We start from the raw sequence: 22,350 nt of genomic DNA on the forward strand, positions 1-22,350 counted from the left end.
CTAGGGTATAGGAACACATACCAGAAAAGGCACTAAAGTCAGATCTCTAGTTTGGCTGACAGCTGGGCCAAGAGCAGAGGGTCTGGGAGTAGAATAGTATGAAGCATGTGCTTAGTATGTGGGCTGCAGCACCAAAATAATCATTCTTGCTTAGGAAATATTGGAAAGTGAGTAGATCAAAGCATAGTGCTCCAGAAGGTTCCAGGTCCCGTAGCATCTAAAGGGAGGTGAGCTGCAAGGAGGAGCCATTCTAAAGCCTGTAGGGTGTTACCATGAGTACTTCTTGCCAGGCGCCTATAAGCACTTCAGTTTCTTCTACAGGAGGGATGAGAATAATTTTGAAAGAGACACAGTTCCTCCTGAACCGACTGCCAAGAGAGTGTGCACTATCAGCCCTGCTCCTCGGCACAGTCCTGCCCTCACTGTTCCCCTCCTGAGTGCCGGGGGCCAGTTCCATCCTACTCCACCACCTCTTCAGCACTATACCTTAGAAGACATCGCAACTTCTCACCTGTATCGGGAACCAAACAAGATGCTAGAACACCGAGAAGTTCGTGAGAGGCACCACAATCTTAGTAAGTGATCTCAACAGCATGATGATGCTTTGAACTCGACGAAATTCACGGATTGCTTTCCTATTCAGTGATAAAGCCAAATACTCTCATCACTGCCTTTCTTCTGTTGATAAGATGATGTTATGTAGCTAGCTAGGTAAAGCATAGTAGCACATGCCTCTCACTCCAGTACTGTCGGGGCTGAGGCAGCATGATCAGCTTTTGGACTTCAGCTACATGTAAGACTTCAGCTTAGAGTTTTCGGGATAGCCTGTGCTATAAATAGTGAAAGGGCTGGGCATGGTGGCACACATTTCTTATCTTAGCAGTCAGGAGAGTTACCCCACGTTGGAGGCTAGTTTGAGCTACATGAGTCCCAGGACTGCCCCAGCAGGTTTGGCTCTGCGTGTGTAATCTAATGGAAATTGCGTAGGCTCTTGAACCTGAGAGTGATAGCTTCTGAAATGAGGTCTGAAATGAATGAAGATAACACTACCAGTTCTGCTCTTTTGTTAGGTTTAACATGCCTGAAGCAGGGACTATGTAACTACTAAATTTAGGGATAAACACTTCCATTATAAAAAAGAAAAAAAATCTACAGAGTCCTAATTTGAGATCAGTTCTTAAAAGAGCTTTTAGTCACATTCCCTTCTGGAGTTTAACTGTGTAGCATCTATCTGACAGGAGGGAAAAAAAAGAAAAAAAGAAAACCCACAAAAGACTGTCAATTTATAGGCTTCCCTTACATTCTAGTTTTTGTGGTACCTTGTGGAGAACACAGTGATTCTTTCTCATTCTCACTTAGGCTGAGAAGCATCTTCCAGGGCATAAACCTCAGCAGGGATTCAGGCGCCCTGCACTTCCTACGTAATGGTGAAGGCCATGAGAGACTTGTCTCCACGCACTTACTGCGTCTCAGCTATACTACATTATTTGATTCAGTCTTTCTAGAAAGTCTAACCAGTCATTAATTTCTTCAGACAAGAGAAGATCAAAGCAGCTGTGGCCAGTGTCACGTAGCTAGTAAATAGTCTTGACAAGATTCAGCTCCTAAGTGCTTGCTGGAAGTTGAGTTTGACTGTATTAGTCGCAGATGGTGACACACACACCTTCCTCGGTATCCAGTTCGTACTCTTCCATGCCTCTTTCTTCAGCTGTTACAAACCAGATTTGGGCATGGAGGCACTCAGGCAGATAGCCCGGTGACTAAAGGGACTTGCCATTTAAGCCTGGGGACCTGAGTTTGTTTCCTAAAGAGAATTAACTCCAGATAGTTGTTTCTAACTTCCATGTATCATCATGATGCACAACAATAATATTAAGTTACGGGCTGGAGAGATGGCTCAGCGGTTAAGAGCACTGACTGCTCTTCCAGAGGTCCTGAGTTCAATTCCCAGCATCCACATGGTGGCTCACAACCATCTGTAATAGGATGCCCTCTTCTGGTGTGTCTGAAGACAGCGACGGTGTAACCACATACATGAAATTAATAAATAAATCTTTAAAAAAATAATATTGGGGTTGGAGATTTAGCTCAGTGGTAGAGCGCTTACCTAGGAAGCGCAAGGCCCTGGGTTCGGTCCCCAGCTCCGAAAAAAAGAACCAAAAAAAAAAAAATTAAGTTACTTTTAGAATTAGGCTTTCATTTATTCATATACAGTTTTGTCCATTAATGAGAAAAATGATGAAAGCTAGGTATAACTGTATTTTGTTAGATTTTTCTTGTATTTCTACCTTCTTTTTTTTTTTTTTTTTTTTTTTTTTGGAGCTGGGGACCGAACCCAGGGCCTTGCGCTTCCTAGGTAAGCGCTCTACCACTGAGCTAAATCCCCAGCCCCTTTCTTGTATTTCTAATTAATTTACATCTAAAAGACTGTTAGTCACCTTCCAATGCTGACTCCACCAGACTCATCAGAGACTTCTGTTTTCCCTAGACCTATTTAGAAATTGTCTGCCCTATTATACTGGTTTTCATTCATCAAACCACCACTTGCCTTTCCCCTTAATTGAATCAATAAGTCCACTCCCCATTTTCTCCTAAAATGAAATCTATGGACACTATAGTATATCTTAGATCCATAATTTTAGAGTCAATAGTCTATGTAGCACATAAGAAATTTACAATAAAGATGTACTAGTTCTTAGGCATAGCAATTTTAGAAGATAGCAATGAAAAGTACAGGGTTTAGAGTGGCAGAGCAAACTCTGGTTCTCTTGCCTTTACTTTGTATGTAGTTGAATTATTAATGTGTGCCACAATGTAGTCTTAATGTTCTATTGCCATGAAGAGATACCACGATCACAGCAGCTCTTCTAAAAGAAAGCATCTAATTGCAGCTAGCTTACATTTTCTGTCCATTATCAGCCGGCAGCAAGCAGGAGAACATGGTGCTGGAGAGGTCTATAGATACAGATCCAAAGGGAGCAAGAAGAGCTGCTGACCCTGGCTCTGGTTTTTTTCACCTCAAAGTCCACCTACAGTGACATACTTCTTCTTACAAGGCCACACCTCCTAATCCTTTCAAATATGCAGGCCTATGGGGCCCATTCTCATTTAATCCATTAGTTCATCCAACTCAACAGACTGTTTCTGCTATTTTATCTTCTAGAATGTTGGATGTGAAATGCTATGTGACAACAGAAAAGGATTGACTCCTGAATACTTAGAAGCTTGGCTGTTTTCATGCTTATGAACCATCTATTCTTTTTTCCTGATATAACCTGTTGCATCTTGTGATTGTTGTTCTTTTGTGATATTTGTCATTATAAGTGAATTGTTAAGAGTTTGGGAGACATCCCCACAGTAGATCCCCAGGGCCTAGTGTATGCTAGTTAATATATACTGAACTATGTATACTTCCAGTCTCCAACGTTATTTTATCTGAGTGCTAATGCTGTTGGTTTGTCCTTTTGTGAGTCTCATACCAGTTATGGTAACTTACTGCATTAGTAGTGTGCTCTAAATTGATAAACTGCTGTATTGGTAGAATTCAGTTGCTCTGTATTCTTTAAATGTGGTCTCTTGTTTCTAATAGGTCTCAATGGAGGCTATCAAGATGAGTTGGTAGACCACCGTTTGACAGAAAGGGAGTGGGCCGATGAATGGAAACATCTTGACCATGTAAGAATCCCAGCGTGTTTAATTTCCCCAAGTCCTTTTTATTTTTAGATCCTTATGGTTTGTTTCACATTTTCTGTTGGTTTTGGTAGCTTGTGGATTTGGTGTATGGCTTGTGTGTTTGGTGTGTATCTCTGTGTTTGCTTGCTTGCATCCATGCTCATTGCTGTACATACCTTGACATGAATGTGGAGAGTAAGAAGACAGACACTTGGTCATCTGGCTTGGCAAGACTCACTCTTGCACACTGAACCAATTTGTCACAACTCCCACCCCCACCCCCACACATACTTCTCTTTTTTTACTCAGGCATGCACCACCTGCATCTAGCTCTTAATTATTTTTTTTTTTAAGATTTATTTACTTATTATAGATGAGTACACTGTAGCCGTGTACACACCAGAAGAGGGCATCAGATCCCATTACAGGATTTGAACCATGTGGTTGCTGGGATTTGAACTCAGGACCTCTGGAAGAGCAGTCAGTGCTCTTAACTGCTGAGCCATCTCTACAACCTTAATTATTCTTTTTTTTTTTTTTTTTTTCTTTTTTTTCTTTTTCCAAGACAGGCTTTTTCTGTGTAGCTTTGAAAGCTCTTAATTCTTAAATACTTAAATTCTTGGGTGCCTGAAGCGAGCATGACTTTTTAATGGAAGCTGGTTTGGTGAAGGACTGTAGAGTGGTTCCTAATCTTAGTGGTAGGTCGACATTGACAGTTCCTAAACCACGTAGTCATGCAATAAATAGTTAAATCAAAAGTTTCCACTTTTCTACTTACTGCCTTTGAGAGCTGGCTAAGTTACTTTACTTCTTTTAGCTCTCTCCTTTCAAAAAAAAATATATATAATATATATATGTATATATATGTATGTATGTATATGTATATGTTCAGTGGACAAAGGCATTTACAGTCAAGCTAGAGATTCCAAGTTTGAGCCCTGAGACCCACGTGGAGGAGGAAAAGAACCAATTCTCACAAGTTGTCCTCTGACTTCAACTCATGGGCCATGGATTGTGTGCAAGCAGACACACAAAAACCACACACATACTAAAATACTATAATCTTTCTCTTAAAAAAAAAAAGACTGGCATCATTTGTAAAGTACATAAAGTACTTATCATAGGATGTAGCACATGGAGAGTTAGACAAGTCCAAGTAAGAGTTAGCATTCTGGTACAGACTATATTCTCACGTTCTTGTCCCCATCAGAATAGAGCATCCTTTATCCTTGATTTTAAGTGGTGCCTACTTTAAAATTGCATATTGTGGCCTTTCCTTCTTGAGTGATAGCTGACCCTGATCCGTACCTTAGATAACATCGTCATCATCATCATCATCATCATCATCATCATCATCATCATCATTTGATCCCAGTTCTTAACCTCAGGTAGTTTCTATGGTGGCACAGGGCACAGACAAACTAGAAGAGGAGATTAGGTCCTTTGGAATTGAAGTTACAAGCAGTTGCAGGCCACCCAATAAATTTGATGGGAACTGAGCCAGGCTCCTCTGCAAGAACAGCAAATTCTTTTGATCACTAAGCAGTCTTTCCAGCTCCAGGCTGCAGTATTATGCAGACATTTAGTTTTATTTAACATTATCAGGGACTTAGGCTTGGTGAGAAGTTCTTCACTCATTGAGCCATCTTAACGCACAGACCCAAAATTGCTTACTTTATGTATGTGTATATGGTAGTGTGTTGTGCCACAATGAGTGTGAAGGCCAGAGGATTACCTTCAGAAGTCTTCACTCCCGCCTCCCTGTAGGTTTCAGAGGGCAGCAAGTACCCACAACCTACTGAGCCATCTTGCTGGCCCATGTAAAGACTTTGTTTGTGTGGGTTTTTTTGAGACAAGGCTTCTCTATGTAATGGCCCTGGCTGTCCTAGAACCTGCTTTGTAGACCAGGCTTTCCTCAAATTCAGAGATTGCCTGTCTCTGCCTCCCAAGTGCTTTGTATAAGGTGTACACCACCACCACCCAGCTACCCACAAGCTTAAGTCACTTCTTGATTATAGTATCTAATGACTTTTTTTTAAAAAAAAAAAAATCTTGGGTTGGAGAATGGTTCAGGGGTTCCAGTAACTCAGATTGCTGATTGCTCTAACATCGGTCCTGAGTTCAGTTCCCAACAACCATATGTGTTGTCCCACAAACATCTATATGTGATCTGATGCCCTCTCTGGCGTGCAGGCATAGGTGTAGATGTGCGTGCAGATAGAGCACTCATATACATAAAATAAATAATCCTTTAAAAAAAGTCTTAGCTGAGAGTGGTGGTGAATGCTGTTTAATCTCAGCACTCTAGAGGCAAAGGCAGGTGGATTTCTGTGATTTTTGGGGCCAGCCTGGTCTATAGAGTAAGGTCCAGGACGGCTGATACTTCACAGAGAAACCCTGTCTCAGGAAAACAAAACAAAAGGGTATGTAGGTAAAATGTGCACAGGTTGTATGCAAATGCCATACATTTTACTTAAGGGAATTGGAACTGTCGTGACTTTTAATGTCCCTGAAGTGTTCTAGAACTGACAGCTGTATAGATAGGAAAAGATAGCTGTATATGTAAAATAACCAGGACTAAGAGGGCACTCAGTGGTTAGAGCACTTGCTGCTCTTGTAGAAGACCTGGGTTTGCTTCTCAGCATCCACATGGTAGCTCACAACCATTAGTAACCCTAGTTCCAGGGATTTCTTTCCCTTCTGATCTCTAAGGGCACAGGCACATATACAGGCGCATCCCTTTGTGCAGACAAGACACTCATAAAATAAATAAACCTAATATAAATAAAGAAGGTATAATAATGACTTTTAACTGTAAACTTTGTTCCTACGGTTATAAAATCCGAGAGCTCCCTTTCCCTTCTTCCTATTGTTTATCCATCCTTGGTTTTCTTGTTCTTGTTTACATGTCTCACCTCCGCTCTGCTTCCGTGTTTCCTCGGTTCAGGCCCTGAATTGCATCATGGAAATGGTGGAAAAAACGAGGCGCTCCATGGCTGTCCTGAGGCGCTGTCAGGAATCTGACCGTGAAGAGCTTAACTATTGGAAAAGACGATGTAATGAAAATACAGAGTTGAGGAAGACTGGGACCGAGTTGGTCTCTAGGCAGCACAGCCCTGGGAGTACAGATTCTCTCAGCAACGGTAAATATAGAGCAGGGACATGGAAAAAGCAGCAGCTTCCATTCCACCTAACCTGAGTTTGATGCTTTTGTTTGTTCTGTGGCTTTGGTTTGGTTTGGTTTGGTTTTTGAGACTCTCACTATGTAATTTAAGCTGGACTCTATCCTGCTGCCTCCTCCTTGCCCAACTACATTAATTTAGTGGGTGTGGAGGGGAGAGATTTATGTTTACTTTTTTTAATGTTGGGGTATGTGTGTAGTCTGGTCAGAGGGCAAGTTACAAGATTAAGTCTTCTTCCCACTGTGCATTCTTGTTCTTACCTGCTGGCTATCAACTGAGCTTCCCATAATTCCTTTCATAAGGTTTGCCCGAGCTGCTCACAGGCTCAGGGAAGCAAGCTTAGTCTGTTTACAAAGAATTCGCATGAAGAGATGCGAAACACAAGGTCTGGGGAAAGGAACACAGGACTTCTCTGGACCTGCCGCACTCAAGAATCACACATTTTTGCTAACCAGCTTTCTGGATTCCGTACCTCATGCTGTATGTATCATTGCAGTTGAATTACAATAGACTAGATGGGGAAACCAAGGATGGCCTGTGTGCATTGGTGGGTTTTGCTATTTTGCAGAATTCCTTCTCTAGGTGATGAGGCAGGACCCCTGTATATATTATCACACAAGCATACATTCAAACAGTTTTGGAATTGTTGGGTTTGGTTCTGTTGTTTATTTTCTGAGTTGGTTTTCAAGATATTTCTCATTCCATAGCCCAGGCCAATGCAAACCTGCTTCAGCACTAGCTTAGACAAAGCTAGGTTACTCGTGTTGAAGCAGCAGAGATGAGCAGGATACATCCAGGAAGCCAGAGATGTCCCCCCCACAATGTTCCATCATTTTCCCCAAAAGTTGAAAAAATGCCCTATCCAAAAGGCACAGCTGAATGACAGGCCATCTGTGATCACACTCTTTCTCCACCCACCCACTTAAAGTTCCCAAATGTTCATCAAGGAGAATGAATTTCTTATTTCAGTGCTAGCATTTTCCATGCAAGACAGCTGTTAGTCTCAAAAGGACTGGAAGAAAATTTATCAAAATGCCAGCATTAATAATGTGTGTCCTATCCTAAATAGCTAAAGGCTGCCACTCTCTTCTCATGACAGGCATGACTCCTGGGCCAGCCATCAGTTGTACTATTTTATGTGAGATAATCTAGTATATGAAGAAACAAACAACTTACACACAGACACAGACACAAAACTTTGATTAAAAATTTCAAAACCGGGGTTGGGGATTTAGCTCAGTGGTAGAGCGCTTGCCTCGCAAGCGGAAGGCCCTGGGTTCAGTCCCCAGCTCCGAAAAAAAGAAAAAAAAAATTTCAAAACCAGTCGAGGCTAATTATCAAGTAAGCCTTACAAATCTGAACCCTTGCTGATACAGGTCTCTGCAGCAACATACAGATCTTTCTTGTCAACATCTACAGTCACATGTACTCCATCCAGAGTGTGGTCCTGTGTCCAGCTGAGGTGGCAGCGTGCAGGCTGACAGAACTCACTAAACCACTGCTATGTACTGTCACTGCTCCACACAAAGCATCCTTAACTTGAGGGTCTAGCTGGGATAACCACTTTGTCCAATGTGCCTGGGACAGTTCTTAATTGTTTCTAGCACCTGTCATAATAGTTACCAGCACCTCACTTTCAAAATGAAGACAATTTGTGTGATAAATTCTAGTTACTGTAGGTTTAGTGCTTCATGGATCCCAGTGGCATGTATTAAAATTTTGAGAAAATTACCAACATGTCTGATATACAATGTATCATTTGTCTGGGATATAGCTTAGTTGACACAGTGTTACTTAAGATGCACTGAGCTCTGGATTTGCTCTCTAGCTACAAATAAACTGGATTTGGCCTTAGTGCATACCTGGGATTCCAGCATTTGATAGGCAGAGACAAGAGTTTCAGAAGTTTGGTGTTAGCATGGGCTTCATGAGACCCTATCTGAAAGGAAGGGGAGGGAAAGAAGGGGAAACTTGGTAGGGTAGGAGCTAAAGAGATGACTCAGTTCCAGGCATGGAGGTGCATGCCTTTAATCCCAGCACCCAGGAGGCAAAGACAGTGCTGTTCTACACAGAGGAAAAAAAGAAAAGACAGAAGAGATGGCTCCAAATTGAGAACACTAACTGCTCTTGGGGGGTGGGGGGTGGAATCCTGGGCAGGACTCCGAATGGCTTACAACTTCAGCCTCAGGAAATCTCACCAAGGCAGGCGTCTTCACTCTGGCAGGAGTTGATTCTTTGCTTCTCCTTTATTTGGGCTCCATTATCTAACAGTTCACAGGCTTGCATGGCAAGCAGTTCAGCCATCTGTCACTTCTTTTGTGTACAGGGTCTCACTGTATAGCCCTGGTTGGCCTAGAACTTGCTATGTAGACCAATGTTTTTAAGTGTTGTTTTTGTTTTGTTTTTTATACAGATCTCACTGTGTAGCCCTGGCTAGTCTGGAACTAGTTGTATAGAACAAGCTGCCTTCAAACTCAAATTGTCCTGTCAGTCTCTGCCTCCTTCATGAGGAATTAAAACATGCTATTTTATAAGTAATCATACTATGCAAATGTCATGAAAAAGCACTTTGGAAGCTAAGGCAGGAGGATCTTTAGTTTCAAGCCCCCTGAATTGTGACATACTGAAACTTTATCCCCAGCTCCAAAAAAAGCCAAGATCATAGAATTCAGAAAGATAGAAGTGCTTCCAGTTCATACTTGAAGAAAATTTCCCCAGCTTTTTGTTTGTTTGTTTCGACACCTCAGTCTGAACTTGTTGGCACTGCCCTGTAATCCCAGCTACTCAAGAGGCAGAATCCAGAGGATGAGTTCAAGGCTTACCTGAGCTGCAAAATTCAAGGACAGCTTGAATAACATAGGCACACTCTGTCTAAAAGTAACAAGAGTGACCATTTGTGTGTGTGTCTGTGTGTGTGTCTCTGTGTGTGTGATCCCTAGCCAAGATACACTGAATTCATGTCTGTGATAGCCCACGTTTTATGCGGCCCACTGGTAGAGCGCTTACTTATCATGAACCAAGGGCCTGGGTTTGATACCTACACCATGGAATATGTTATATTCACCATGCTTATGTATACTTAGATAAAAATGCAGTATATGGTTTCATAATTTGAAGCTTAATTCTTGTTCTGAATGTTTTACATCAAACAAGCATACTTCTTTGAATCTAGACAGTAAAAGAACTTTGATTAAAACTTCTTGTGTCTTAATTAAAATCTCGTGTTGGGGCTAGGGATTGTTAGAGTATCGCCTAGCGTCTATGAGTACTTGGGTTCTGAATACTGATTAAAGTAGCTTCTGACCTTGCTCTTTTCTCTCTCTTGTGTAGATTCTCAGCGGGAATTCACCAGTAGGCCAGCAGCAGGATACGTGCCTGTAGAGTTTTGGAAGAAAACTGGTGGGTGTCTGTCTGTTGGTAGACTGACTGTACTTACTGGTTAATGCAAGCTGGGAATCTGTATACTGGGGAGAAGTTTATAACCAGCTTTTCAGCTGTCCATAACGTCCTCCTTATGGAATTGTTGGCTTCTCCTGCTCACCCTCTGGCTGACTGTACATCTCCTGGGCTGAACTGCATGCCTGACCCTTGGCGGGTCAGGAGTTTGGGATGGTTCCCCCCAGGTCTTTTCACACCCTTCTATTGACTTCCACTGAACCACGCGGTACCTGGCTCTTCCTCATTTGACAGAGGTTGAATTTCTCTCTGTCTGCTCTCCTGGCTAGGATCATAATGTGCTCCCCTGCCGCCACATTTGCTTCACTCTGGTTGTTGTTTTGTTTTTAAATTTTCTTGTGTTTGGGTACCACAGTGTAGAGAACAGAGGGTGTCTGCAGTGTCAGCTCTTGATTTCTACCTTTTTAGACCTGGCTCTTGGTTGCTGCTTGTAACACCGGCTAGATGGCCAGGATGCTTATAATGAATTCTGTTTCCACTTTGTGGTTCCCTGTGGAATCCTGGGATAGTTAGATGCATACTTCCACATCCAGCTTTATGTGGGTTCTGTAGATCCAAGAGCTCATCTTATACTTACATGGCAGACCCTGTATCCATTGAGCATTTCCATAGATCTCCATAGTCTCGATTCTGAGCTTGATCCAGCTCTTTAACACCGTTGCTCTTCCTTTTCCTTTGTTTTTAAACTAATGTGTCTGTGTTTGAGCCTGCACCGGTTTATGTGTACTGCATGCATACTGAGCCAGCAGAGGCCGGAGAGGGTATGGGATCCTGTCTTAGTTACTTTGCCATTGCTATGATAAAATGCGGGGGTAAGGCAGCATGTATATGAACGATTTCATTAACTTGGCTTCAGAGGGTTAGAGTCCATGATGGCTGAACAAAGAGAATTGCAGCAACAGCTGAGGGCTTACCTCGGGTGGGGGGGGGGGGGGGGAGGGACTGATAGAGCGAGGGAGGGCAGGTGGGCATGAGCCAGAACACTGAGAACCTAGAGTGTTTTGAATCCTCAGAGCCCACCTCCACCCCCAATGACTCAGCCTCTCGAGGCCACACCTCCTAATCCTTCACAAATCCACCAACTGGGGACCAAATAGAGGTCTATTCAAATTCAAACCACCACAGACCCCTTGGGCTGGGATTATAAGCAGTTGTCTGCCTTCATGTGAGTGCTAGGAACCGAACCTGGGTCCTCTGCGAGAGCAGTGAACCACCGAGCTGTCTCTTCAGCTCCTTTTTCTTTTCTTGCTCTAGCTTACTCAAGACTATTCTAGGGTTGAAAGATGTTTATTGTGATAGGTCTCTAGAAGTGCACACAGTTACCATAGTGGGTACATGCAGGTACATTCTTAAGAATACTTTGAAGGTCTTCTTTTGAACTACATCCTAGTCCTTTTTTGGGGGGAGCAGGGAGGGGTGGTCTTAAGAAGTGGTTTCACTAAGTCGATGGGGCTTTTCTTACCATATAATACAGTTTTGGAAATAATCTTAAAAATGAGAAAATGTATTTTTATGTTGATATTAAAATGAGATAGAATAGTGTAAATTCATACTAAAAGGAAAAGAATATGATAAACAGAACCTTAGAGCTAATGACTGACTGCTTGAGAACCTTCCTTTGTAAGCTGGTAGATACCCAACTTGCCATTGAGCCAACTAAGTCTAAGTTCTCACTCTGCTCCAGTGTTCCTGTGACCTTACACAACCTCTAGTAAGACAGCAATCCAAACTATGATTTTGGTTTGATTTGGTTTTGGTTTTGGCCTTGGTCTTGTGTTTCCCTGCAGACTTATAGGAGGTATTTTATATTCCCATCCTCTTTTGGCTAAAGCCCTTGTCATTTGGAGTGTCTTCAACCAAGCAGGGTGGATCAGGGAGGGACGGAGGGATCTGGACAAAGCAGTCCTGTTTCTCCAAGTTCCCCATTGTTGGTTGCACTGGATACTCCAAGCACTTCAGCCATCTCACTTCCCTGCTCTCTGTGCCATTTCATGGCACACAGGTATCATTGTCCTGTACCCCCACCCAGACTACCCTGACTGCTCAGGTCCTAAGTACCTGGTTTACAAATCCAGAGACCTCTCTCTCAACTGAGTCACACCTACTTTTCCAGGTGCTTTCTTTCTCATTGTATGCAATTCTAGAACTTCACATTTCCTTTAGAAAGTAAAATATGGAAAACGCCTTTTGATCCTCTTGCTCTTGTAAAGTTGAAAACCTTTGTCCTTGAAACTCTAGTCTTTCATTTGACATAAGGCATCTAAGCCATTAGAGTACTTGGTCACGTACAGGAAATATGGTGTCTACTTACTGATGTCTTCCCAGGTTTAACACAGCATCCACCTTCGTGTTTATACCTAGCAGTTGCATTACTGGGTGAGCCCTTGTAGGAATACTGTAAGTGTAGGCTTCATGTTCACCCCTGCACATCTTGTTTTACTATTTTCCCCTTAGCAATACTGTGGCTGGCCAGCTGAGTGTGTTGCTGCCCCCACTTTCCATTCCCACCCTCTAATGCTGTGGGTTGGAAGGGAAAAGATTTCTCTGCCAGTTGATTTTACTGTTGCTTTCTTCCAGAAGAAGCTGTGAACAAGGTGAAAATTCAGGCCATGTCAGAGGTACAAAAGGCTGTAGCTGAGGCAGAGCAAAAAGCCTTTGAAGTGATTGCAACTGAGAGAGCTCGAATGGAGCAAACCATAGCGGATGTCAAAAGGCAGGCGGCAGAAGATGCTTTCCTGGTCATCAATGAGCAAGAAGAGTCCACAGAGGTCAGAGGGTCACTGGGCTATAGGCTGGGCTATAGGCTGGGCTGGGTGGCTGAAGGGGCAGCAAGCCTACTGCTTGCCACTGAGGTGCTGGGTAGAAAGGCTTACCTCACACATGCAGGCGGATACCTGGCTATATATGTATACTCCTTTCTTGTCCTCACAGTAATCTCATTATATAGATGTTGGTTCTAAATTTACAAACTTAGACCTCCCAATACTTTACCCAGGACCCAGGATGTTTCAATACAATAAAAACAAAAATGAAAAATTGGAACCAGACATGTTACACACGTGTAAAATTATAGCATTTGGGAGACTGAGACAATTTAGAGTTCATATGAGCCTGATACACATAGGAGAGGACAGGTAAGTTATAAAGAAGGAAAAAAAATGATGTAAAGGCAGAAACAATGTGACCCTACCAATCTACCTCTCCCCCGACCCCCACACACTACTAGGGCCTTGGGTACATTTGGCAAGTGTGTTGCCTCTTTCCTAACTGCATCCCAGGCTTCTTTTGTTTTGAGTCAGGGTCTCACTGAGTTGATAAAGCTGCCTCCAGAGGAGCTGCACCTGCAGGGCCTGCATTGAGCCCTAGCACTAGTGCATTTGAAGTCAACACAAATTTTCCATTTTTTTTTTCTTGTTGTTGTTGTTGTGGGGGAGGTGGTTGTTATTTGTGATAGGGTCTCTTGATCTGGAACTTGCTATGTAAATTAGGCTGGCCAAGTGTAGAACACAGGGAGTAAGACTGTAGGAGTTGTATTTTTAAGCAGCAAACTAAGTAGCCTGCATGGATTCTGCATGCATGCCAGCATGGATTCTGGCAAATTTGCATTTCAAAAGGAAGAACATACAGCCTAAGCTTTTGTTGAGTTTGCATTGGACCAAAAATGCTGATTCTCTCTCACATTTCATCATGTGGGTGACTGGCAGTTTCTCCATCTCACGATAAGCTCGTGTCTGCACACTGACTTTACATCGCTAGAGTCAGTTTTCTGTACAGAAGACTCATCTGCCTTGTCCTGTTAGCCTGGCATCCTTTAGGAAGATAAACTGAGTTTACAGTGCTGTTTGTTCAATTGATAAGGACTTTACTGTGCAACCTACAGCAACTTCTATACCTGCAACAAAACCCTAGATCAGGCTTGCTTGCCTGAGATGGAGGGACAAAGAGTATCATGTCACCTTGCCTCTCCCACAAGGCATTTTTCTAGCAAACACAATAAACTAGCAATTGACAATGAAGAGGAAAGTCTTCCTCCTGTAGTCCAAGCTGCCCAACGATCCAGTTGGGACCTGAGGCCATTGACGAGCCGCAGGTAATTCTGATCCATGTCACACCTGAGAGCCTCTACTTAAAGGAAATTCTAGAATTACAGTTCTGACCTTAGAAGGTTCATAACCTTTGTACACTAACCACAGAACACTACTGACCTAGCTCAAGTTTTGGGGAATGCTAATTTGAAGCGTGACTGAACAATAAACATTTGCGTTTTTTATTTGGAGCAAAGGGTTGTTCTTGAGATAGTTTTGTAGGCTGGTCTTGAATTTACTGTGTAGCCCAGGCCGACCTTGAGCTCCCAGCTCGCCTGCCTCCGTCTCCAAGTGCAGGGATTGTAGGCACATACCACCAAGCCCAGCTTAAGCCCTTGTTTTGAAGATGTCCCAAGTTAAATTTAACTTCCATTTTAGCCTCCCAATTAGCTGGAACCACAGGGTAGTGCCACTTCTTCACCCAACTGCTCTTGACACTACCTGCGTTATACCTGCATATGAGGCCTGTCACTGGGGGCTCTTACTCCACTCTGCATTTCATCCCCATGAAGACGTGGCTAAATAATGGCAGCCAGGATGGAAATGTTGTGCTGTGACCTAGTTCTCAGATACCCTTGCAGACACCTGGAGGGAGAGGCAGCCTGTGTGGGGCAGCCCCTGGCTTCTTCCTCACAGGTGCCATTGTTTTGCTGAGTTGTTGCTCTTCAGTGGCCCAGTCTCTGGAATCCATTTTGCCAGAAGATGTGTAAATGGAGTATAATTCTCTGTATTCTCTAATTGTGTCCACTGATGCTGGCAGTATTGACAAGGTTTACTGTCCCTGTTGTTACATTTCTCAAGAAGCGTGGGTTAGGAGATGTACTTTGAAGTAAATGCATATGTGGAGTATCTGAACCTCAGGAACTCGTTCTTAAGCTTTGAATAGCCAGCACTTTGATGGCATTCTAGCCTTAGCACATCTATGCCTCAGTTTCCCCATCTTACAGTGCTGGGAAGGAGCCAATTGGCATGTTTTATTCACTGATCAAATATCCTGAGTTCACAGGGAAGGCTGTCTTTCTTCCCTAGCTAGTCCTGTGACCAGGCTGTGAGATGGGCCTCTGCCATTGTGTCCTTATGGATGAGAAGGCTAGTTGTTTATTGTTGATAGTTTTACCATACTAGAACATCAAGGGAGAGAAAAGCTTTTACCAGTGGGTCCTTGGAGTCTTCGAGTATAGATCACGTATCACGAGTATTAGTACTGAGGCTGCACAGGGCTAGCATTCTTTTTATGTTGTCTTTTCTCCCAGCCATTGGGGGCTGGGAGGGGGGTAAGTTGTATTTTTAATGACTGTGCTGCTTTCATGGCTGCTCCTTGAGCCTGCAGGAAACCTGTCTTGGGTCTTACATTCTGTGATAGAATTACTATTCGTAGGTGCCATTTCTGCTAAGCCTCAGGATCGTTTACCCCACTCTTAATAAATGTAACAAGTAGTAAGAAAATGCCCAGAGTCTACTTTAGGGACTCCAGGGTTGAGTGGCCCTTGAGAGCAGACTGTAGTTTCTTGTCCGCCCGTCTGCTTTATGACATAACAGTGAGGGAAATAAGCACAGAGGACAAAGGAGGCAGCAGCATAGCCGCCTCCCTCTTTCTTCATCCATCCTGGTTCCTGGAAGGTAACTTTTTGGAGAAAAGTCTGTTTTCCTATATTCCTTTAAAAGTCTTAATTAAAAGATCAAATATTGTCAATAAAAACGCTGAAGACTGTTCCTCCATTGGGAGCTCTAGAAAATGTTTGTTCAAGCTCATGTGTGGACGCATGGTCTTGAGAAGGTAGTTGTAAGACCTGAGCCCAGGTGACGCATGCCTGTGACCCTGGCATTTGGGAGGGAGAAGCAAGAGGATCAAGAGTTAAAGGTCATCAGCAGAGACACCCACAGGTCTGTAGCTCCACAGCCCTTGCTGTACCATGCAGATGACAAGTGACAGTGGCAAACCTGCCCCTCAAGAAGTCAGCAGCCACTAACCGATGCCTGTGTCTTGCAGAACTGCTGGAACTGTGGCCGAAAAGCCAGTGAGACGTGCAGTGGCTGCAATATTGCTCGCTACTGTGGCTCCTTCTGCCAGCATAAGGACTGGGAGCGGCACCACCGCCTCTGTGGCCAGAGTCTACATGGCCACAGTCCCCACAGCCAGAGCCGGTCACTGCTCCCTGGAGGGCGGGGCTCAGCCAGGTCTGCTGACTGCAGTGTGCCCAGCCCAGCCCTGGACAAGACCTCAGCTACCACCTCACGGTCCTCAACACCTGCCTCTGTGACAGCCATTGATGCCAACGGGCTCTGAGCTACAGACTCCACCTCCCCTGGTGACCCCTCCACATGGCAGAATGCTTGCAGCAGTGAGCTGGCAATGCGAACAAGTAGCTCTGTTGGGTCATCAGCAGGAAATGAAGTGGCAGGAAGCATCAGAGGTTCCACAGCTTCCCCGGGGTTTGCCACATGTCCTTGGAAGAACTAATGGATCATTCTGTGCACACAGGAAGGAGCTTGAGCTGCCTCCTCCATGGCTTTCCTGAGGTTTCTCTTCCAGCTAAAGCTGGCATAACCAGCCCCTTCTCAGTGTATACACCAGCTCCCTCCGGCTCCCTGCATCAGCAGATTGTCAGTAGTGTCCCAGCAGGCACCAGTGTCCCACAGTGTCCATAGTAGAGGCCTGAAGACTGGTAGCAGGGTTAGGAGGAGGCCCTTCCTTCCCCTGCCTTCAAACAGTTCTTTGAGCCCCATATCCACCCTCAGGTGACACGGATTGGCCTAAAAGAGACTTGGGTAGCACAAAAGCAGTAAGTACTCAGAACTCCTTCCTGAGCCACTCAGAGCTGTTAAGAGGCTCAAAAATGGAAGAAAGAAGTCACTATTTCAGTAAAATCTCTAGTAATGATTAAAAAAATTAAATTAGTCTTCCCAAGCATCATGGGTCATTTTGGACAAGATTTTCCAACCTGGCCATCTTCGTTAGTTTGGAACCCACTCACCCCCTACCCCCCACCCTCCACTCCCAACTCCAGTGTTTCTTTGCTTGTGCTAATAATCTCCACCGCATGGGTTGGTCTGAGAGAGGATAGACCATTGTGTTAGTCTTTTCTCTGAGCATGCTGGCCACACTAAAATGTTCAGTGGATCACCTTGGAAATGCAAAACCCTCTGCCACTGCTTGACTGTTTAAAACAGTCACCTTGTTCTGTGTCCTTTTCTCTCTCGGACTGTGCATGTCTGGATCCTTGGTGACTCGCACATAGGTTCTGTTTGGCACATGTTTAAGCAGTGCTCCTGACCCTGATGGCATTATTCACACCTGGTTTTGACATCACCTCACGGGTTCGTTATCAGGTAAACGTTCTTGGCATCCTTTTTCTGTGTTTGATAGTGTCCCTCACAGCTCAGAGTTTGTGAAGAATGAGAACTGTTTGAAGAGCTTGACCTGCTATTCTTCCCATCTTCAGGAACTTTTCCAATTACCTGATTCTCCAAATAGAAATTGGAGACAAGATCCATTAGTCTTTACTGGACCCCATTGATCAGGCCGAGTACTGCTCACATCTTTTCCCTCGCCATTGTTAGTTGCCAACACCTTACCTTGGCCACTCAGTCTACTCCAGCATCCTTTTAAAGCTCTGTCAGACAATTGGGATGAGTCATTTTTTTGCTTTTGCAAGCTGTGGCCACTATTTGTACAATGACCAAGTCTGAATACTAGCCCTTGCCCTATAAAAGTATGGATGTATTGTCCTTGCACATAGTTAAGGCTGATTTAAAGATACCAAGCCCCTATCTTAATAGAACAAGGGTTTTCAGACTTAGAAACTTAGGCCTTTAAAATCATGTTATTTTAGCATAGAGTACCCAAGACCCACTGCTTGCCAGACAGCCTAGTGCAGCCTGGCCTCACTGGTCCCATCCCATCAGTCTAGTACCCCAGCCACTGGGGACAACTTTTGTTTTACTAGGTAGGGTTAGTACCAGACACAAAACTTGTCCATACTCAGACACAAAACTGTCAAGATCACAGACTTCTGTGAATCTAAGAATGTCTCCTGGTGTACCACAGGTCATTAGTAGATTGGATGAACACATTTTAAGTGTTAAAATCTTTTTGCCACAGGACTAGCCCAGATAGTTGGAATCAAGAGCTAGGACCAATGTGCTAGTACTTACCAGGTTGGAGATTGGTTTATATAGCAAAGGTTTGGGATACAAAATCCAGCTTAGCTATGTGGTTAGCCTGATAGATTCCAAATTTCTATAGTGCTGTTGGGGACTACCTGGCTTCTGTGTCCTGCCTGGTTTGTCTACAGACCTGGGCAGTACTTTATTTACATTACATGGTTCAGGTCCCAGGCTTGCCACTTTCGCAGTCAGCATCACTCTCAAGTGGCATCTGCTTAGGACTTGGCTTTCCAATGTAAGTTGTTCTTTTGGCAGTTCTCTAACTCCTCCCTAGGCAGGAGCAGGAGCAGCATCTGAGGAGCTGGAGTTAGAAGTGAATCCTGGCTCCCCACTATATTTCTAGTCCGCTTATATGACCCTCTGCCACACAGCTGGGAGTGAACACAAAGTTTCAGGCTGCTCAGGAGGCTGGCCTCTGCAGTAACTACTTGGGGAACAAAAGTGGTCAGGGCTTGGCCATCCAATACCAAGTGAGGGATAAAATTACAGAAACTAGATAACAAAAGTAGCCAAACTGGGAGTCATGCACTGTTTCTCACTCCAGCGAATGAAGACTTGACAAAGCTAGGTTGGCGTGTGACTTATTTGATAGCATGGCTAGCATGGATTTGATTCCCAGTGTGACATAACCCAGCCATGGTGGTGCATACCTATGATCCTAAAACGTGGGAGGTCGAAGCAGAAGGACCAGAAGTTTAAGATTATCCATAGCTGCTTAGCAAGTTGAGACCAGCCTGAGTTACTTTAGACCTATCCCACAAAAAGACTCACTGAAGGGGTCCCTGCAGCTCCTTCAGATTGACTCATGCAGGGAGGTAGGTGGTGGTGAGGGCACAGGCTGAATGGCTGTTCCTGAGGTACAAAGTTATGTGTTGCTTGGATCTGCATGGAACAAGCTGTCTGCCCCCCGAGTCTATCCAGGCATTGGCTGTCAGTCTTCTGTAATGTGGACTCCTTTATCCATTTGACCCCCAGGAAGTGCTTCTTCACATCTTGATGTCAACTTTACCATCTTTAGCTTCCAGAGCGGAAGTGTACGAATTCTTGTCACCTCATAGTGAAGACATTTTTTCTGAGTGGTTCTGGATCTCAGCAGGTGTGTGAGGCCTCCACACAACTGCAAGTGTGTGTTAGTGGTTCTCCTGGAGCATAAGGAATGAGCAGATGGCCTTCGTTCTGGAAACTGCAGACAGGATTGTGGGTTGGATAAACCTTTACAAATAGGACACATCCTGGAGGCTTACTTCAGAACTGGACTGGAACCAAGGTCTCCAGGCTCCTGGCTCAGGAGACTAAGCCAGTGTACTTTGATGAGTGTTAGCTGTTTGCAGAGAACTGGGTGGTGGCATGTTTGAACCAAATGTGAGAAAAGCCAGAAGGAACTGAGCTGGCCATTGTGAGCCAGATGGCCAGCTGTGGAAGATCCTTGATCCAGCAGCTGCTTAGCAGAGCCTGGCCACTCAAATATATTCCTTTAAAGCCAAAATGCTGACTGCCTGCTTCTGCCTCATGTTGACACCCATTTCCAAAGATGATGGAGCAAGTGTGAGCCAGGAGGAAGCCGAGATGGTGGGTGATAATTTCACCATCTTCCCTTCCACAGCCCAAGAGGCGGTACTTCCGCTTAGACCCCGTCTTGTCAGACCTCCTGCTGCCCAGTGTAAACTGTCAGTGCTTATGCCAAAAAGGGCATGTGCAGCTGCAGTCAGGGACAGCCTAGTCCCTGGCTTGGAGTTGCCTGGAAGAAGCTGTAACAATCCAGCGAATGGTTAAAGGGCTGTTTGATATAAGGCCTTCATTCCACTCCTGTGGCTTTCCAAGTTCCTGATGAGGCTACAACGGCTCCATCCCTACAGAAAACCAATAATGTAAATAAAAGCCAATCCTGCAAGCATGGTTTGCAGAGGCAGCAGATGAATGTGAAGCCACCGGCAGGATGCATTTGAGTCTGGTTTTTCTGTGCTTTGTCATTTGACTCAATAGGAACTTTTGTTACTTAACTCTGTGCATAACTTATTTAATGTACTGTATAAATGAACCAAAACTGTTAAATATGTATTTAGTTTGTTCTACTTAAAGTAGTTAATAAAAATGCTATATTCCTTTTCTGACTCAAGCTGGACTAGGCCTGGGGAAGGTAGTATAGTGGTGGAGTGCAAATGCCAAGGCCTGCTGCAGGCTTCCACATGTGGGCACTCGCTCTTCCCTTCCCATCCCAAGTCTTTAGTGAAGCGGCAACTGGTCTCTAAGCATCCTTGCTATGGCCAAAAGATCATGGGATGGGGGTAGGGATAGGAAGGAGGCAGACTGCTAAGAAGATAGGTTTTAACAGAAGTTCTGGAGTGCTTGCAGTTGGACCCCTCCATGATGCTAGTTGCCCCTAACTTCTCTGTCCAGGTGACAGCAATAACAGAGATAGCCTTGGTTCCTTGCACTCTGCTCCATTGAGTGATTTTTTAGTAATAACATTCAGCCACAGAATGGACATTGAGTAGTTTTTCCAAGTAACTTATTTCCTTACAAAATTTCAATATTAACATACTTGGGCTTGTGAGATTTTTATATCCTTTCTGAAGTGGCATTAAATTTTAATTTCACTGATCTTAAGGTTGTGTAATTTGAGGCAGTACTTTCCAAGCTTCATTTAGCTTCATTTTCTAGTATCAAGTGCCCTCTGGAGGACAAAACGGGGCCTGCTGCTTCTGCTTCTGAGAGCTAAGTCCTATCCGGCATGATCCTCTGGCTGCTTTTGTTTTCTGTATTTCAGCCTTTTCTGAGACCACCTCCATCCCGAGTTCAGATGGTTTCTGGGTACATGTTGTAGGAAGTTCCAGAACGCCTCAGGATTCAGCTTTTTTCTGTTTGACTCTACCTTGTTTTGACCTCCCGTAGACCCCAAGGCTTGGCCTTGACATTTTGTAGGACTAAGTAGAATCTTTTCCCCATCCCTGCTTTAGCTAAGAGCTGCCACCCAAGGATGCCCACTTTCAGTGCCCTCCTCACTTCACAGCACCAGAACAAAACATGTAACTACATATATGTCTCCTGTAATGTGGGGGAGTAGCAGTGCCCACCCCTAGGATGTGAGGGTGAAATGTGATAAAAGCCAAGTGGTATATGTGGGATTAGCTTTAGTCAATAACCAAGCTGCAATCCTAAGAACCACAGAAGTTAGATATACAGTAAGGGAAAGGGTTGGGGACAGATATCATTGGGAAGGGAAATAGGATACATAGTTATGAATGGATTGGGTAAGGGGCTGGAACAGAAGCATCAAGTGGAGTCGGGAGAGGAGCTAAATTAAGAGCCATTTGAAGAGTTGTATAGAAACAATACAGTAGGAGCTTAAATATATACATATATGAAAGTTATCTAAAGGAAATCAAATAATGGGGGAGACAGCCCCAGCTGGCTCTCTCCACCAAATGAAACTCCCAGTATTGGTGTTACATCTAATTAAGCTGTTGGCCAAAGGGGTCCCATGGGAATTCCCAAACAATTCCGGCTGTTGCCAAGACTACAGTTTCTTCTCCACAAACTGATGGGAAGGACCCATTGCTGAAGACCACATTGACATAACTCCATTGAACAGGGAGAAGTTGAGCTGTTGCCTAGATAAACCTTCACCCCTACTCTCAGTAGCAGGCTACTCTCTGAGCTCAAGGCCAGCCTGGTTTACAGAGTTTCAGGACAGGCAATGCTACACAGAGAAACCCTATCTCAAAAAATATTATAAAAAGACTAATGACACTCGGCTATACTCCTAGATCGGTGCCTTGCTCAGCCAT

At 44.1% G+C, this 22,350-nt stretch overlaps 1 protein-coding gene across 5 annotated transcripts in view; it reads left to right on the forward strand.

The window, feature by feature from the left end:
• Cbfa2t2 (CBFA2/RUNX1 partner transcriptional co-repressor 2) overlaps positions 1–20,673 on the forward strand; it is a 106,250-nt gene extending 85,577 nt beyond the window's left edge. For 2 of the 5 annotated variants that reach the window (XM_063283368.1, XM_006235311.5), the window contains 6 exons: positions 322–575; positions 3,590–3,675; positions 6,620–6,815; positions 10,185–10,253; positions 12,891–13,078; positions 16,386–20,673. In XM_063283368.1, the coding sequence (XP_063139438.1) occupies positions 322–575; positions 3,590–3,675; positions 6,620–6,815; positions 10,185–10,253; positions 12,891–13,078; positions 16,386–16,682 (1,090 nt within the window). In that variant the 3' untranslated portion in view covers positions 16,683–20,673. Of the gene's footprint in view, positions 1–321; positions 576–3,589; positions 3,676–6,619; positions 6,816–10,184; positions 10,254–12,887; positions 13,079–16,385 lie in introns of all 5 variants that reach the window. The other 3 variants (XM_039104608.2, XM_063283367.1, NM_001168542.1) reach the window with 3 other exon arrangements.
• The last annotated feature ends 1,677 nt before the right edge of the window (positions 20,674–22,350 follow it).

Source organism: Rattus norvegicus, chromosome 3, assembly GCF_036323735.1.
Source record: "Rattus norvegicus strain BN/NHsdMcwi chromosome 3, GRCr8, whole genome shotgun sequence".
NCBI lineage: Eukaryota > Metazoa > Chordata > Mammalia > Rodentia > Muridae > Rattus > Rattus norvegicus.